At 37.6% G+C, this 17,870-nt stretch overlaps 1 protein-coding gene across 2 annotated transcripts; it reads right to left on the bottom strand.

The window, feature by feature from the left end:
- Positions 1–992: 992 nt before the first annotated feature.
- On the bottom strand, positions 993–17,580 carry LOC139964619 (glycerol-3-phosphate dehydrogenase, mitochondrial-like). Of its 2 annotated transcripts, none has more exons than XM_071966373.1 (16): positions 17,435–17,580; positions 15,547–15,683; positions 15,131–15,290; positions 13,796–13,920; positions 13,144–13,241; positions 12,323–12,486; positions 11,804–11,965; positions 11,078–11,222; positions 10,288–10,481; positions 9,300–9,434; positions 8,917–9,095; positions 8,229–8,360; positions 7,306–7,467; positions 5,344–5,529; positions 4,458–4,556; positions 993–3,741 (listed from the first exon to the last, which is right to left on the bottom strand). In XM_071966373.1, the coding sequence occupies exons 2-16, from the start codon at positions 15,658–15,660 to the stop codon at positions 3,628–3,630; spliced, it is 2,169 nt and encodes a 722-aa protein (XP_071822474.1). In that variant the 5' UTR covers positions 15,661–15,683; positions 17,435–17,580; the 3' UTR covers positions 993–3,627. The 2 variants fall into 2 exon arrangements, with proteins under 2 accessions (XP_071822474.1, XP_071822475.1); XM_071966374.1 differs by having other exon boundaries at positions 17,420–17,444.
- Positions 17,581–17,870: the final 290 nt, after the last annotated feature.

Here is a 17,870-nt window from a genome sequence, read left to right on the forward strand (position 1 = left end):
AAGCATGCATCTCTCAAACACTGATTAAAATTATCTCTGAAAGGATGATATGTTCCAAAAGGAGCAAATGATTTATTTATATATATATATATATATATATATAAAGAGATTTAATATCAAAGGACATGGCACAGGACATCAACTTCCGAGGCCTTTCAGTCATTTACCAACAAACTTTGTGCAGAGTAAGGCTCTGTGAAATAAATCAACTGTTTAACCGTTTGTTTCATATTCTAGTACTGACAGAGATGCTGGTGAAGACAATAAAATATCACATGACAAAAATCTGCGATCTAAATGTAAAGTCAAATGAGTTGTTTATTAAACATTTAACATATATATAAAAAAAAAGCTTGTTAATAGCCTCAGGTACAATGAAAACAACTAGATCCCATCAAGGAAGCCCAGCACACCAGATAATCTTAAAGACGATGTGCCCAGGTACCTGCCAACCAGGAATCTCATCAGCCCGTCACTACAAATCTGAGATATTAGGTGATGCTTGAATGTTACTCCATGCTGTATACTTCAAGACCACAGCCAGTGGTGGACACTAAGAAAGATTGTTCCAGGCTCCTGATTAATATTCGGAACACTGTCAAGTTAGCTCCCGTCAGCAATCTGTTTTGGCTTTGAATGATTCATATATATATATATATATATATATCTCGAACCTCTGGACATACAATCAGCGTCCATAGCCTAGTGGTTAGGGTGTCCGCGTACAGAGCGGGAGGCCCGTGGTTCGAATCCCGGTGGAGGCTGAAAGTTTTTTCACTGTTCTTGATTTTCCAACTCATTACGATTTTCATATATATATATATATATATATATATATATATATATTTATATATTTCTGACTCTACATTATTTAATACACTAGTGAAAGCAACAAATTTTCACACGTTTCCATTTTCCAAGCTTGGGTTTTGGATTGGTTTCTTTCTGCATACTGTATCTGCATATGATGCTTCAAACATTTCAAAGACGACTTTCTTTTTTTGTGAATACAAGGCAAAACAGAAAGAAGTAGAAAGGAATTCAAACCTTTAGAAAAGCTGTCTGGTTCTGTCACAAAAGCACACATCCTTAAAAAGGGATAAAATTACTAATTAGGCAAGACATTTTAATATTGTTGTAGATGGGTTAAAAAGCTTTAAACATACATTCTTTTCTATGAAAGTTAAAATATTTTTGCAGAACATAAGTTGACAGTTAATATGTTTGTGAGTTTGGCAGCAAGCAAAGATTCACAGAGACATCATGCAAGTCAATTATTACAGTTTCCATTAGAATCAACAGTCGGAAGATAAGAGGAAGTCTCAACAATAACGTATTAAAGCTGAGACCATACGAAGACCAGAGGTAACGACCCAACCAGTGGTTACTTGACATATAAAGTAAATTAAAGGAAGCATTTAATTCTTAGCAATCTCATTGGCTAACATACATGAGAGGCAACCAATCAAAGTTGTAGGTGAGCTAATCAATACAACAGCATTGCTACAATGAAACATGAATTTTGTTACCAACTAGCGTCGTATATTTAGAGATGTGTATGTTTTGCTTTTTATAACTTCCTACAACATTTTGTTTGATAAGCCACTTGCAAGTGAAAAACTTATGATAAAACAAAAAAAGTAGAAAAATAAAAAGTTGACAATAAAACTTAATGAGTTCCATAAAGGCAGTATAAACCTGTGTTCTATTAAACATAAAATGCTAAATACCCCATACTGTAGTAATTAGACCAACAGGTTTCCTGGTTACTATTCCTCTGTGTATCATCTAGTTGCATTACTTCGTTATAAATTTGAAATAAACATTTAGAAGATCTTATCTTTTGTCAGGAGTGATACAATAAGGGTCCCACACAAGTTACATATCCTTGGTCTATTACATTTTTCAGCATTATTTCTTCAGTTGCAATGATTGTTGAGTTATGTTTCCATAGTTACACACATTATTAGTATTTGAGAAACTTTCCTCCAAAATGAGCAACATATTTGTCTGCAATAACATCACAAGTTTGAAAATATCTATCCTGAAAACAGTTGCCTTTTATGAGAAAGCTGCTACTCGCAGTCGGATAAAAAAGCTTCTGTCAATTAATTCATTGTACATATATATCAATTTTACATACATTATATTTCTTTGTGTGTTTGCAAAGTTTTGGACAATCGAAAATTGGCGGAATTCTTGCATATGATACGAGATTACAAATGCTAGCTTGACAACATCTTTAACTTAAACTTTACTCTTGTAATATGCTAAGAAGATGAACTTTCTGCTGTCACCCACTTAACTTGCTGTAAAAGATGCTGTCCAAAGTTCTTTAAAAGACAGTCTTTCTTTTTGCGACGCTGAAGCATATATGCAGATCCACAAAATCTGAATTCTGCAAAAGAACTGTTTCTTCTCAATTTCTCTCTTATACTTATTAGTACCAATTTGGTATATTATTAATAGATCATTAAACTGAGAATTTCACCAAAGTTTTGAAAGACATTACAGAGGATAAATAACATTTTAACTACATAATAGACTTAAGTCATATCAATTCAAAAACATCCTCTCTACAAGTACAAACCACTGCTAATGACAAACACACTAGATAGTACACAAAATAAGTATCTAATACAAAGATTCAACAATAAATTATTACAGATCACTGGCCGGTGACTTTGATTAGTAGACACCTTCTACATCACCCACCTGATACATAATTGTCCTTAAATTCTTAACCAAAGTGTTCTCATTATGAAAAAATTCCCAACTTCCTCACCCCTGTTAACCACAATTCTGCATCTGTACCTAAGTCAATAACACCTTAAGAGCCCATTACTATGAAACGTAATAGCAAGCTGTGAATGCTGTCCTATTGTTTCACCTACAACAGACAGATAAATAGAAAGACTAACTTGGATGGTATCAAAACGTGATAAGAATAGCTTCTCATTGCTTCTTGCTCTATCTAGATACTTTGCAAACCACATTTCGATATTAATGTTTAACCTCATTCTAAGCCATAAATTTGATTGCTCTTTTCCAAACATTTTAATAATCAAGTATCAGTCATATTGTTGTGAACTCTATAGAATCTCATATTATACAAAATTTTAATAGGGGTGTGGGTGGGGGGGGGGTAGGTAAGTTATATGAATATGGGAAGATAGGGCAATGGGTAGAGGATTTCAGGCTAGAAAATATTCACTGATGAAGAAACTGCCATATAGAGCAAAAACTCAGCATGTAATGCAATTCTTTCGACAACAGGAAAAGCTGTTTCTTGCATAGTGGATGCAATCGACACCCACCTCCCTCGGTAATACTTTGCCTGAAATCAGAACCTGTTTTTTTCTAATTTCTTCTTTGGCTGGCCATACCTATAAGAGATTCTATTTCTTCTATGAGAAATCTTCATAGTTTGCAGAAAACACATTGATTTCCGTGATTTCAAGGCCTTTTCTTATTTACTTTTTTAATAAAGTGCTACAAAAAAAACCACAACACCAATACAAACCCACACTTATGTTACCTTGTATTCATGTCTCTCTCCTGAGAATAAGGGAAAAAAATTTACACTTTCAAAGAACAGCTACCTTTCTCGTCAAGATTCGTCAGTCCCTAGACACCGCCCCCACTGCGATCTGTCGGGATATGCCTCTTCTGTTCCCACCTACTGAGGGCGCTCTCCAATCGTACATTGGCTATGGCACCAGTTTTGATAGCGCTCATAAGCTAGTGGCGGATAAAAACAACGGGAGACATTAAACGAGGAACAAACAAGAAGTGAAATGTTGAAGGATATGGACCATTTAAACACGACAGATTTTCGTCAATAAATATCTCAAACTGTCGTAAAATAAATTCTCTGAGCGAGCACCTAACTTTGTGTTCTAGTTAGAGAAGCTTTGGTGTTCATGCAGTGTTTAAGTTTGGTGTTTTAGTTAGGGCAGCTTGGTGTACATGAGGTGTTTCAGTTTTGTAGATGGGTGCTAATCTGCTGAGTTCTTTCGCAGTGGGAATCAATGTTTGATTCGGAATTCCAGAGACTTGATCCAGATTTCTGCACTTTTCATAAGGTTCTTCTTACAATCAACAAAATTTCTTCTTTTCATGTTAGATGTAACATATTAATGTTCAATACTGTTTGGCCCGATTTTGTCAGTTGACAGAAATACAGACATGAAACTGTGCTTTACAAAGCCTTATCTTGTCCTTAGAGACTTTCTGAAATGTATAAAGTGAAACTGGTGTGCCCATATTCGACACCTCATTTTTGGCTTCTGACAAGCTCCCCCTCCCATCTGGCAGTTTTATCCCAGAATCAGAGATGGAATGGCTATAGCACACAAGACCAGATAACCTAAGCCTGCTGTTGGTTTGAATCTTATTAATACCTCAAATTTCTTTTGCAAATTTAAAATATTGTCAAAGTGGGTTGATATTTCTACCTGCAGAAACTCATCTTCTTCTAATCTGCCATTTTTATTGGCATCTACTTCATTCAGCATGCTCCTCAGGGCATCCTCATCCACAGTTTCACCAGCAGCCTGTTATGAGAATGAAAATTATAGGAGTGTTAGGGAGTGTTAGCTCAGTGGTTAACACCGTTGCCTTTCAATCATAAGGTCCCGAGTTTGAGTCTCTCTAAGATTAATGTATGTAGTCCAGTTACAGAGTTGTTGACAATTGAAAATTCATAATCATGGACGTTAAATATGAATCTAAGAGACTGACTTTGGTCAGCTTGTGGCTTTGATAAGCCAAATGATTGCTTCTTCGCGAGTTCCTGCAGGAGGATCTAAAATACATACATACATACAAAACAAGGAAATAGTTATGACTACTACACAGCTAAAACCGAGTCCATTTATTGTCAGTTTAGATAAGACAGTTGACATGAGTTTATATCAAGAATGAAGCGATCCTTTTGTACTTTGCACAAGATTTATAGACACAAGTAACTTGTGCACCCATCTGCATGACGGAACTACAACCCCAACCTCTATCATTCTCTCGTCAGAAAGATGAAATGCTCCGATCTTCGACAGCAGTTAAAGAGTCAATACCGTATCCAAAACAACTCTTTTATGCAAAATAGTCAAGGCTTTTGCAATTCTACGAAAGTGCGGCACACCCAATCTGACTTCTGATTATTCTGTATAACACAAGATAAGATAAGTCATTTTATTTGTGTGAGAGAGACCCTAACATTAAAGATGCAGCCAGCTCCTTTAACCAGCATCACAACAGAAGTCGAATAACTCGTCAAGTTCTCTACACAAGTAAAAAAAAAGGCAAGTTTCAGCACCTCATCCTCAAAAACAGATATTTTACCTCCAAGAATTGTCGCAAGTCGTTGGGGGTTATGAAACCCTTCCCATGACTGTCTAGAGTCCTGAATCTCTTCTTGTATTTCTCCGCCTCTCCCTCTGTGAAGTTGATGGGAATCTTCATCAATGATGTGCGACAATTGAATCCCATCTCACGGTTCAGAAACTGTCTGGCTAGAGCTATCTCCTCCTACAAAGGTTGAAAATATTCCTTGTTTCGTTGAATTTTAACAGAAATTGAACGAACTTGCTGGTGAGAATAAAGCACTGGCAATTTATTGCAGTAGGCGGATATATCAGACAAACGACTTTACAGAGTTGTCTTAAGAAATGTCCGATTTCAGATTTGGGTACTATTCTCGTTACCTCTACTTCCATCAAACTAAATGTTCTATGGATAACATCGGTTATGTGGAATCACACGATGCTGCACTCACAAGAAATTAAGTAAACAAATCAACTTCCCATTCCAATGTGATAATCACACCTTTTGACAATCTCATGAAGCCAAACACAGCAGAATGGTCCTAAGCTTACTTCTGCATTTAAGATTTGTAGAAAGCATATCAAAAATTGTTCACAAGAACATGCAGAATTTCCTGTAGTATTTAAGTAAATGAACGGGTAAAAGGTTCTAAGCTTAAGTACATATGTGTAATCTGGTACAAGTATCTGCACTAGATTTCCTCAATGTCCCGAGTACAAGTAAGAGAGAGAGATTACAAGTACAGGTAACTATGTGAGAATACAAGTATAGACTCACTACAAGTGTGCTGCCCTCAGTTATTAATAACATTGGTTAGGCTTCAATTGACTAGAGGCTGAGTGTGCTAGCTGGTTTCAACTCAGCAGATGTTATCTTCACAACAACTGACAAGACACTTTAATACTTGCACACAGAGGTGCATCTGTATGCTAGAGCAATGCACCTCTGGTGATACATTTGGGAAGCAAATAACAGCTACGAAACAGAATGCTGAGAATAGTCATGACGCTAGACATTAAACAGGTAAACTATTAGGGCATCAACTGTATTAATGTGATTGGATATGACAACATAAACCAGTATTTGAGTACAAAATATCTGCCTGACATCAATCCCTTAACAAGAAAACCAAGAGGTTTTGAGATTCCTTGGCATCTAAATATTACTGTAGGTTCATTGTGTACACTTGGTTCCGACCTTTTATGAATATTAATGTAGCATCAACACAAATGTTGTTCCTTTCTATCAGCTCAAGTTTGATGAACAAATTGATATTTTAAAGAATTTGCTTTAAGCTCTACCACTCATTAATATTCATGCCCCCTCATTAATAGTATTGGGGTAGAATTCCGACTTGCAGCTGGAAGGTTAGGGGTTCGACTCCTGGCCGGGTCATACTGAAGATTTGTTGAAAATCACTCTAAGCCCCGCCCACTCATTAATATTCATGATATTAGCACCAAAATAAATAGGGATCGTCTACTCATGATGGGTAACCTATGTACCAAGAATGAGATCAATCCACCTTGGGATTGCTGAGAAAACCTAATTTCAAGCTTTTTTGCGAAAAACAACACTTAGCCCCGCCCCTCATGAATAATAATGAGATTGGACAAACTGTCACCATATTCATATAGAGGACTTTCCTCTTGTACCACCAAACTAAGTTCCATGAAAATTGAACTTACGGTTGCGAAGATATTGACATTTGTTGAAAATCACTCTAAGCCCCGCCCACTCATTAATATTCATGATATTAGCACCAAAATAAATAGGGATCGTCTACTCATGATGGGTAACCTATGTACCAAGAATGAGATCAATCTACCTTGGGATTGCTGAGAAAACCTAATTTCAAGCTTGGCGTCACACACACACAGACACACACACGCACATACACACACACACACGCACACATGACCGCATAGATTCCTACGGCTAACGCCAAGGAATCAAAAACAGAAAATTATATCTTGTCACCTCTTTCTTTGCTTTGCTCCAATTCAATTCTTGTCCCATGATATCAGAGATTCTGTGAAGTGCTTCCTCGGTTGCTTGAACGTTGAGGAATGCCAAGCGGGTTCTGCGGGCGATGACATCGATGACTGTCTGGGCATACTCCTTCCTGACTGCGTAAACTACCTATTGACAAATATCAAGTCAAAGAAATGGACGCTTATAAACTCAACTTTCATTCCCCTTAAAAATATAAAAATAAATATATAAATGAAAAAAATTCAATAAAAAAAATCATTCAATAAAAAAAATAAATAAAAGTTAAGATCCAATATGGATGACATAGTCAGTTTACAAAGGTCTACAGGAACTACAGGAACAGAAAGTCTACAGGAACAGGAAGGTTACACGAACAGGATATGTAGACAAGATTTATATCTGGCCTCTGAACTTCCTGCTACCCAACCTAATATGAAGTAATTAGCACAGCGGGCCACAAACTTTTAGACCCACAAACCAGGACCTTCCATGAGGACTGAGCCATGACCCACTTGACAACCTTTCCTTAGAATCAATAATCAGAAATGTAAAAATAACTAGCTTGTACTATGGACTTGATGTTATACATTACTAAAAGAACAGACATTTTCCGTCATCTGGAAATATGGTGCAATTCACCAGCTTCTTTTCGCGAGCCAATTTAACCACCATATATGTTATGACTGTCATGCTACGACTTCTAGCTTGTCGACTACTGGCAGAAATAATGTGGAAAAAATCTTGCTTGTTAAGCTTGGACATCTATTTCCCAGATAGCTTACCCATGAGGCTAGTTAATTTCTCCTTTATGAGAAAGTGATGAAATCAAGAAGACTGTTCATAAGACAGGACGGAGACTTGCAATGTGTTTTGCGACAAATAATTACACGAGACGTACAAACTGTTACCTCTGCTTCAATGTAGGGAAAGTCTTGTGCTAGTCGTGTTCCGACTACCGGCCATCGTTTCCCAGTCAGCATAGCCATCTTGGCAACTTCAAACGCTTTGTCACCGTAAGTGTTGGAGAGATGTTGTGCTACCTAAAAAAGGCATCAAAATGTTAAAGAAATGACCTTGCAAACTGTAGTAGTAATATAGAAAATGCTGAGATATGAATATCATCCATTACCAATCATAAGTTGAGGGCAATTTAAAACTTTAGGAACAGCTTCTGCGAGGCTTCTACAATTATAATAAATACATAGGCCCTGAAGTAACCCACAACACTAAACGAGCTGAAATATATTTCAGAGATTTGATTGCCCTAATAAATTGTCATATTTGCTGTTACATTACCACAGCTAATAACAATCCTTGAATATTTTCTACCGGGTTGTGAAAAATTCTTTTATTGAACCCGTTCAAGCAGATTGTCATGTCTCAATAAATATAAATAAAACTTTTCAATATAAATAAATGATAAATAGTTGTTCTTCAACTCCCCCCCCCCATCCACTCCCTTCCAAAAAGCACTTAGTCAAACATTAGCAATACCAAATTGACAATATGACAACTCTGTAGACAATTTTGTGTATTTAATTTATAAATCCTTAACCCATACAAAATCTTTCAAATGTCATTTTTATTCATACAAACCTCATTTTCTAACCCAAAATCTTGCACCAGTCGTATGAAGCTAGCTGGACCCCAGCCGTGACCACCCTCTAATATGAGGCCATCCGTAAGAGAATCATTCCGAGGTTCCAATCCACAGGTCTCCACTGCAGCATCCATTGTATCCTTGGCCATACTTCTGTAAGTTGTCCACTTACCACCTAATGAAAAAAAAAAAATTGATATCAAATCTATGGATTCATTGTATTTAATGAAGCTCATTTGTATTTGTTTGTATTATGCTCACAATTGACCATACTTAAACACCCTCATAGACGGGTGGGTGTCTCACCGAGCCCATATTTAACGCCAAAATTGCAAACTTTGAAAACATTTCATTATTCTGTTTCAAGTTTTATCCTCACCTGCAATCGTGACCAGTTTATTTTGAGATATATCTATGATGTGGTTCCTGGCTACTGACTGGGTGTCTGTGGCCTTAGGGTTGATCACCAACGGTCTTATTCCACTCCAGGCAGCAAGCACGTCACCTCTACGAACTGGATCAGTCATAAGAGAAAGGATCATAAATAAACATCATATTTAAAAGAATATAACACCTGCACTTCCTTCTAAAACGTCTAAAGAAATATCTTACCACTAAATCTGATTTAGAAGGTGTCGGATGAAACAACAGCCACCACACGAAGCTTCTTCACAAATCTGTCACAAATAAGCTTGGAGGATTTTACTTTTTCAAATTTTATGACATACCTTGCTTATATTCCTTTGTTTCATGTCTGATCTACATCCACAAAGTATGTATATGCAGAATTAATACAAAATTTGCTATATGAAAAGTTTAAATAATTTATTAAACAAACAATATAAGACCCTGTGTCAAAATTAAGAAAGCTGCCGTTGCTGCAGGAATGCTGCACTAGCAAGGTTGAACCAATGGATTGTCAGCAGCCTGGCTGCAGGAATGCTGCACTAGCAAGGTTGAACCAATGGATTGTCCAGCAGCCTGGCTGCAGGAATCCTGCACTAGCGAGGTTGAACTAATGGATTGTCCAGCAGCCTGGCTGCATGAATGCTGCGGGCCACCAGCTTCTGGTCTTTGGTGTCTCATATATCAAACACTATTGACGAGTGGAAACATTTAAAAATTCTAGTAGTAACAAACTGAACTTACAGCAACATGCAATAAAAATTAAAACCTGTATGAAATGACCAATAAAATCTTTATTTAAACATCCAAAATGTAATGAGTGATGGAAAGCTCCATCCAAAGCTTGTCTAAATCCATTCTAATAATTGCATCATTTACACGAGCAGAAAAACCGACAGATAGACACCAGTCAATCAATCACTGACCAACCTTCACTAAATATCAAATATTAATAAACATACCCATGATATCTTTACTCAGATAATCTTTAATCTCCTTCAGGATAAACTGGATGTCTTTCTCGGTGGGGGTAGGGTAGTCTGTCAGATCACAGGGGCTATCAGTGGTTCCTGCAATTGTCAGATTCTGCCATGGGAGGAAGAAGATGACCCTCCCATCACTAGTAGAGGGATCAAGTAACCCCATAGATGTAGGACTGAGGATAGAAATGTACATATACACCATTGCATTAAAATGTGACAACAAAGTTTGCTTAAAGTACTGCTTCCGATCCAGAGAAACTAAGAATGTAATGAAGTTTAAAATCAAGATTACCCCTGACCAGAATTCACCTTCTGTACAAAGTAGCCCCTGGTTCACTACCTTTTCAGTGTGTCCATGGTCTACAAAAGTGCAAACTGGGCTCAACTGGCATTAACTTTTGTATAAATTTACTCACTATGATGCACAGAACTAAACTGTTGCACGTATCACTTATTTTTGCTGTATATTCTTGCTTGTAGTCGAGAGTGATTGAGGAATGGGCATAGCTAAGTGTTAAACGATGGCTCCTTCTTTAATATTTCTCAGAAAAGAGTCTGAACAAGGAAGGTGGAGTCTGGGGGGGGGGGGTGGAGTGCAGGGGGTGATAATGATTGTGTTTGCAAGTCACTCATAAGTAAAGGAATGAGTTCAGACAGTTCTAACAGGTTGTGGTGTGCAGGGCCGGAGGGGGAGTGTGGGGGTTCCTACACCCTCTCTCTATCTTAAATCTTTCTCTGTCTTTGCTTATAGCAGTACTACGGTTATTACCTGTAGTACTCTGGTAAGACAATATGCACCCCGGCACTGGGCAGGCAGATCTTCTTTACATCAGGGTCAGCCATTTGACGAATACGGTCTGTGTAAGGACCTGTAGCATTCACTACACACTTGGCCATGACATTGTATTCTTTACCTGGTAATCAGAAAGTAGTAAACTTGAATGAGTTCCAACTGGTGTCGGTGTTTAATTATGTCCCATATATGACAGACTAAATGCTGAACTTTGTTTTAAGATATTCAGGTATACTATCTAAGTTTCAGCTGACTAATTCATTAAGTGCTGCATTCCCTCAAGTAGTTAATGTCATGTGTTGTTCATGTTATGCGTCATGTGGAGTAAGATTATGAGACAACAGTTACCTTACATCGCATTTTGAACCAAAGGAGTCTTTCTTGAAGAGATCCTGAGAGCCTTTTTTTACAACAGGTGATTGTGTAGTGGTGATATTGTCTTTCAATCAATCAATCATTCATCCATCAAGGAATTTATATTATGTCTAATATCAAATATCCTAGAAATGTCCAGTTGTGCTTAGAGTCAAGAAATACTCTTGGGGGGAAATTAGTCTTACATTTCCATTCAAAAGTGATGACATTTGGAGGAGTGTTGATGTTTTGATGTTAGTTGGAACTTGAATATTTCAAAGATCAGAAGCTGCTAAACAACATAATCAAATACAAGGCAAGCTGCTGACATATAGCTTGGTCACATACCTGACACTCTGTCGAGAAGCACCGCCCCTCTAATTTCCTCCTCTCCCTCCTCGTTCTTCATCTTAATGAGACGGAGCACCTCCATGTGGTTGGCGATGGTCGCCCCCATCCTAGCAGCTGTCAAGGCTATTGCAATATTCATTCTGGCATCATTATGCTGTCCTGTATAAAATTATCATATTTTAGTCATATTTGTGAATTTGATATAATCAAGCAAAGCTTGTTGGATCTATGAAAATGCGCACATGTGAACATTGAACACATTGACCATGTGAACACACATGTGACCAGTGAACACACTGACCATGTGAACACTGATCATGTGAACACACATGTGACCAGTGAACACACTGACCATGTGAACACACATGTGACCAGTGAACACATTGACCATGTGAACACACATGTGACCAGTGAACACATTGACCATGTGAACACACATGTGACCAGTGAACACATTGACCATGTGAACACACATGTGACCAGTGAACACATTGACTATATGATTCAGAAACTTACCATCATAATAAACAATGGCTCCACATAATTTTTTCTTCTTCAACATGGGGAATTGCTCCAAAGCTCTGGACTTTGATAAAAAGTAACTCGATCGCAAATTCTGAGTCCCAGCTACAAAGTCGTACATCTTAATGCCTGCCCAGTAATACGGGACCTGCCATAATCTGAAAAGTGCAAAAGTTTAAAAGTTGATAAACAATAATTGCTTCTGTGAGTCTGTCATGCTTTAGCTCTACCTCCTAAGAGTAATTTCCTCACTTGATCAAGATATGTACATTAACATGAGTGGCCGATATCCCCCCCCCCCCCATGGTGTCCATGAAGTTATGTTAGACTTAAACGTAATAAAATATGATAATATGATGCTATTTATTTGTTTTCCGTCTTTGAATCATTGGTCATTTTGTTTTTGTTTATTTTGTGATGAGGATACATGACATGAATAAAAGACGCGATGAAAGATTTATTTTACAAGGTTACTCCTTCACAAAGTGTTTAATTTTTGCTAGCAAGGAGCATAACTACCCCTGGGTTTACGCTACACAAGATATTTCTTACAGTTACACTAACATTTGTATTAATGGTATAAACAGCCAAAGAATTAAAACTCTACTACATTCAAAAGGGAATCTTCAAGCTGGATGTAGAAAATATATATGTACTTCTGAGAAATGTCTACATTTTTTAATATGTATCTTTCCATTTTACCATGTTGATTTCCAATTCTGCAGTCTTCTCCTATCAACCTCCCCAACCCCCCACCCCCCCTCCCTGCACTTTCCTTTCTAATCTACTATGGCATGAAAGCTAACTATACGTACTTGTACACAGGCAACATGATAGGCAGGGGGTAAGAAAGGTGTGGTGCTATCTCCAGTAAGTTAGCTCGCTCGTGGAGAGCTTCCCTCACAAGTTTGTACTGTAAATGAACCAAACACAGAAATAAGGATAATTTAATGATCACACACACAAACACACATAAAGAAAACTATACACAAAACCAATTTCCACCTGGTCTATCAACACAACACCCAACCTTACTCGCAACAATGAAGAAATCAGTGTTCAGTTTTAAGAACATTAAACACTGAGCAGCTAAATAAATATTATTAAATAATCTCATATGAAGACGTCCCAGCCAAAAATAAGAAGGTAAGCCGTTTCGTGTATTTATCAGGCATGTATGGTTCACTAAAAGTATCAAATCTGATATGAAAGGGTTTAAATCAAATGAAAGGTGTTTAATGCACATACTGTATTCAAAATCTGTGTTACCCTGTCCTTATCATCCTAGTGCCAAAATAAGGGCCAATTTGGTAATCAAACCATCAACATTTACTGGCCTTGAAATACCTCCTGTTAGAACACAGAAGGTTGCAAAAGCTGACTAATATGACCACCAAGGTCAAAGTTCAAGATGTTGTCTTTTAAAGGCCAATCAGAATGTAACATGTGATTCCAGGAGTTTTATACCTGGTCGTAATCAAAGCCCATTATTGCTTTTTGCAGGTACCTCACACCTCCATGTACAAGTTTGGTGCTACGGCTGCTTGTGCCGCTGGAAAAGTCATACTTCTCAACCAAGGCTGTCTTCAATCCTAAAAATGATAAGTACAGAGAAGTAGTATGAATAAGATAAATTAATCATGTTTAAAGCGGAGGAGAAAGCGAAGTAGCAAAAGAAGAATTTGGCCAACTTGTTTATTGATTGGTACCTGAGTTTGTTTTAAAGGATTGGACAATGAAATTGCTACAATTGAAATCCTTCATGTTTTTTGGGGTTTTTTTGGCCACATTCTCCTGGAGTCATGTATCCATATGGACATTATATTAAATGGATTATATAATCCATTTAGTATAATGTACGAACAAAGAACTATGTGTATATATTACTTGCCATGGAACTGCAGGACAGAACCACAGACTGGCATCAACTTTCAACATAGACTTAAAGTGATACTGTTCAATAGACTAAAATTATGCAATAAAAGGAAATAACAGGCTTGAAAGTGATATCTGTTGCTGCATAGAATGGCTTAACAAACACCAGGTTTTACTTTAGGGAGATAAACTTGTGTTAGTGCTAAACAACAAGGCAAAACAGTCAAACACCACATGCAGGGATGTAAGTGCAGCCCAAAATAAAATACGGAAAACTATTCGGAGACCCCAGGTGAATGCCGTCCTAACACATCCTACTCCTAGCTCTGACTACTTACACACTATCGTTATGTTAGGCTAGCTCAAAAGTATTAGCGCTAACACATCCTACTCCTAGTTCTGACTACTTACACACTATTGTTATGTTAGGCTAGCTCAAAGTTACGAAAACGTCGCAGCGAACTCCAAAATAAAAAACAGTCTCACATTCGAATGCGATCACGAATATCAACTACCATATATGCGTATCCCGTAGATTTCCGCCGCTCACAAATATCACAAGCGTTAATTCCGAAACTTATGTCGAGCACCAGCAGTTAAGAAGATGTGAATTAGGCAAGGTTTTTCAACGACAGAAATGAGCTATGGCGATTTGAAGTTCGCAAGTACGCAACGATGTTCACATGGCACAATGTTGTACATTGCAATGCGATGTGTAACAGGAAATGGTATTTTGGTTGATCGATGAGTGAAAATTGAAGTTAGCTTGCTGCAACGGGCCAGGCATTTTTGCCGCGTTGTGTCTTTGATATTCGTACAATTTTGTGGAAACTTTAATGGAATTTAAAAAAATCCGGATTTCCGTAAAAATACGGAAGACTTACATCCCTGCACATGCACTTAGTAACAAAGGGAACAGTTGCTTACCCCTACTGACAGCATCCAGGGCTACCCCACATCCTGTAGCACCCCCACCAATAACCAAGACATCATACTCTAGCGTACTCTGTAATGTCTGAATCTGTTGGGCTCTCGAAGGTAAAGGTGAACTTCGAAAATCGGCAGAAATTACATGTGCTTGTCGACTCTGAAAATGTAAAGTGACAAAACTACAAAGTTGAAGCAAACACCATTTCAGGTATTAATATGAACCAATATCACACACTGAAACATAGTTAATCAAATTAAAGCATCTCTAAAAATCATTGAGTTGATTTTTGAAAGAATGGATAAACCTGCAATAATTAACTTGGTATCTGGTGCAAGTCATAGAAATTCTACCAGCTAATATATGGCACAGTATGGCCGAGTACTTATGAATAAATACAGGAATAACCACTCACCTTACTTAATCTATCTTTATTTCTAAGTGAGAAGAAGTAACCTGTGGTGACAGCAGTTACACCCACAAGGGCACCACCCACCAGTAGTCTACGAAGTCGAGCTCTTAACACCATTGTGTATTGAGATTCCTAGACACCTGGAAAAAACAAGGAAAAACACAGTATACAGTAAATTCACTACAAAGTAAGTCATTGAATTGGCTTCAAAGTTACTCGCCTCAACTACATTACAACATTGGTTTTACCATCTAGAGATATGGACTGGAAACTGTAAACCCTCAAGCTATTCCTACAGTATTTTGTATAAATCACAGAGGGCAAATTAATGAATGAAAATGTTCATTCAAAGTGGTGGTTGTCACTCAATATTTTGTGTTCAAAGTGATAGAGACTTGAAATCATTTGCATTAACTATTTCTTCTTGGGTGATCCTATACCTACTTGTTTTGTGCATTTTCCTGGCGCAACACTAAACCGTATAGGATTTTGTTTACAGTGGAGAGGTTGCTTAGAGTGCATGTGTTAAGTGAACTCAAAATGTACAGCAATTATCTCAACTCATACAACTCTGAAACTATTCTATTGTTAAGGGAAAAGATTTTCATTGTTAATCATTAAGAATAATTGAGGCAACCTTTTTAAGCAGGCATAATGAGTATACTGTAAGCCTAAACAGCAGGATCAAGTTCCACACTGAATTTAAAATTGAGTTGTGTGAGAATATTTGCTTTTGTGATGCCCAGTAGATCTTGTCTTGTCCAGTTATACTTGCTATAACAGCCTAAATAACTAGACTTGTGACCTAAACTGGTGCAGTGCATGTTATGACACAGAATTTACAGCATACTCTGCACTTCTCCAACACACAGCTTATATTTTGCTGGAGCCAAAGTCAAGGTGGGGAAATCACTAGGCTACTAAATAGTAGGGCCTTAAGTTAGGCTACTTCACAAATGCTTTTTGCTAATGACACATCTCCCTAATGGAGCGATGGGGTATTCATCATTAGATAGACCTAAACATTATAAATATAAGCCGTTATAATTTATGCTTTCAGGAACGACATATTTTCCTTGCTCACACTCACAGGATAGTTTATGCTGGAGTGTGTGTTGCTGGGGGACTTAAAGGGTGTGAAGACTCGCCCAAAAAGAAACGTCTAATGCCGGTAATCTGACCTAGTTTCGAATGAGGTGTAACAGCAGTGTTAGACACCACCATCGATCCTAGAAAATACACACACAGCTTGCTACCGTCGGTAATTAGACACTATAGTGTACAGTCAGTACATACGGCTGCGGCCAATACCCACAGCACAGTGTATTAATGATACAGCGATGGACATCTCAGGTCCAGCTAAAGATAACAAGGTATCACATTTCATTACTGTCTGCATTTTGGAGCGACACAGAGAAAACGTCACTAGCAAGCAATAGAAAGTTAACTTTTTCAGATGGCCGCACACGGTTTGGGGCGAGTCTTCAATGCCTTTAAATCATTATTATTACTACTGTAGGGGAAGAACTATCTTTTACTGGAGTTTAAGTCAAGAAGGTAAATTATTTTGACTTGGCCTCCACCATAAAAACAGGAATTTCTTAAAGGTTGGTTATACTATATAGTGCAAGTATAACTGTACCAATACCATTATGACACACCTTCGCAAGCGGAAAGCTATTAGCCTACCCGATTCCCCACTCCCAGTAGCCTAACCGAACACGCGAACAGATCTAACGTTAATAGTAGTACTGACTACTAGCTTAGACCTTTGGTTTAGGCCTAACGTTAGACTTATAAAGACAAATAAAGCAGAGTTCCTCGGAACAAAATTTAATTATCGCATTTAAATTTTAAGCATAACAGGGTCAAAGACCTAGAAAATATTTACATTTCCGCACTGAGAACAAGATGATGCAAGAGAGGACTATCGGTACGGTGTGTCGCGCCCAGGATTAACATACGTTAGCCTGTTGGAAGCTAGCAGCAGCAACTAACACTAGTAAGGACACCAACGATGTTCCAAAACAACGGCCATGTGCGCAAGCACGTTTTATTATTATTATTATTATTTTTGTACCACTGATATGTGTACTCAGTGGATTCTACCCTGGTGTCCGGAATAATACCAGAAAAGAGACGAGACCCTCCTCTTTCACGTACTTTAGTTCTACTATCGATAACAAAACTGATATCTTGACTAAAAACGACCATATACATTTTATCACTATTTCAAATTCGAAAACATCTTCAATTCGAACAAACAAGCCTAAATATATAGATCTTTGTGTCTTCGTTTGGTGGCTGCTAGCTTTAAACCGATGAGG

Source organism: Apostichopus japonicus, chromosome 23, assembly GCF_037975245.1.
Source record: "Apostichopus japonicus isolate 1M-3 chromosome 23, ASM3797524v1, whole genome shotgun sequence".
NCBI lineage: Eukaryota > Metazoa > Echinodermata > Holothuroidea > Aspidochirotida > Stichopodidae > Apostichopus > Apostichopus japonicus.

Bases quoted from the DNA above. Each gene is read 5' to 3' on its own strand.
- LOC139964619 (XM_071966373.1), bottom strand. From the start codon at position 15,660: ATGGTGTTAAGAGCTCGACTTCGTAGACTACTGGTGGGTGGTGCCCTT. The intron at 8,361-8,916 runs GTTTGTATGAAT...TGCCTTTTTTAG, and splicing joins ATTTTGGGTTAGAAAATGAG to GTAGCACAACATCTCTCCAA. The intron at 5,530-7,305 runs GTGACAAGATAT...CAACCTTTGTAG, and splicing joins GGAGCAAAGCAAAGAAAGAG to GAGGAGATAGCTCTAGCCAG.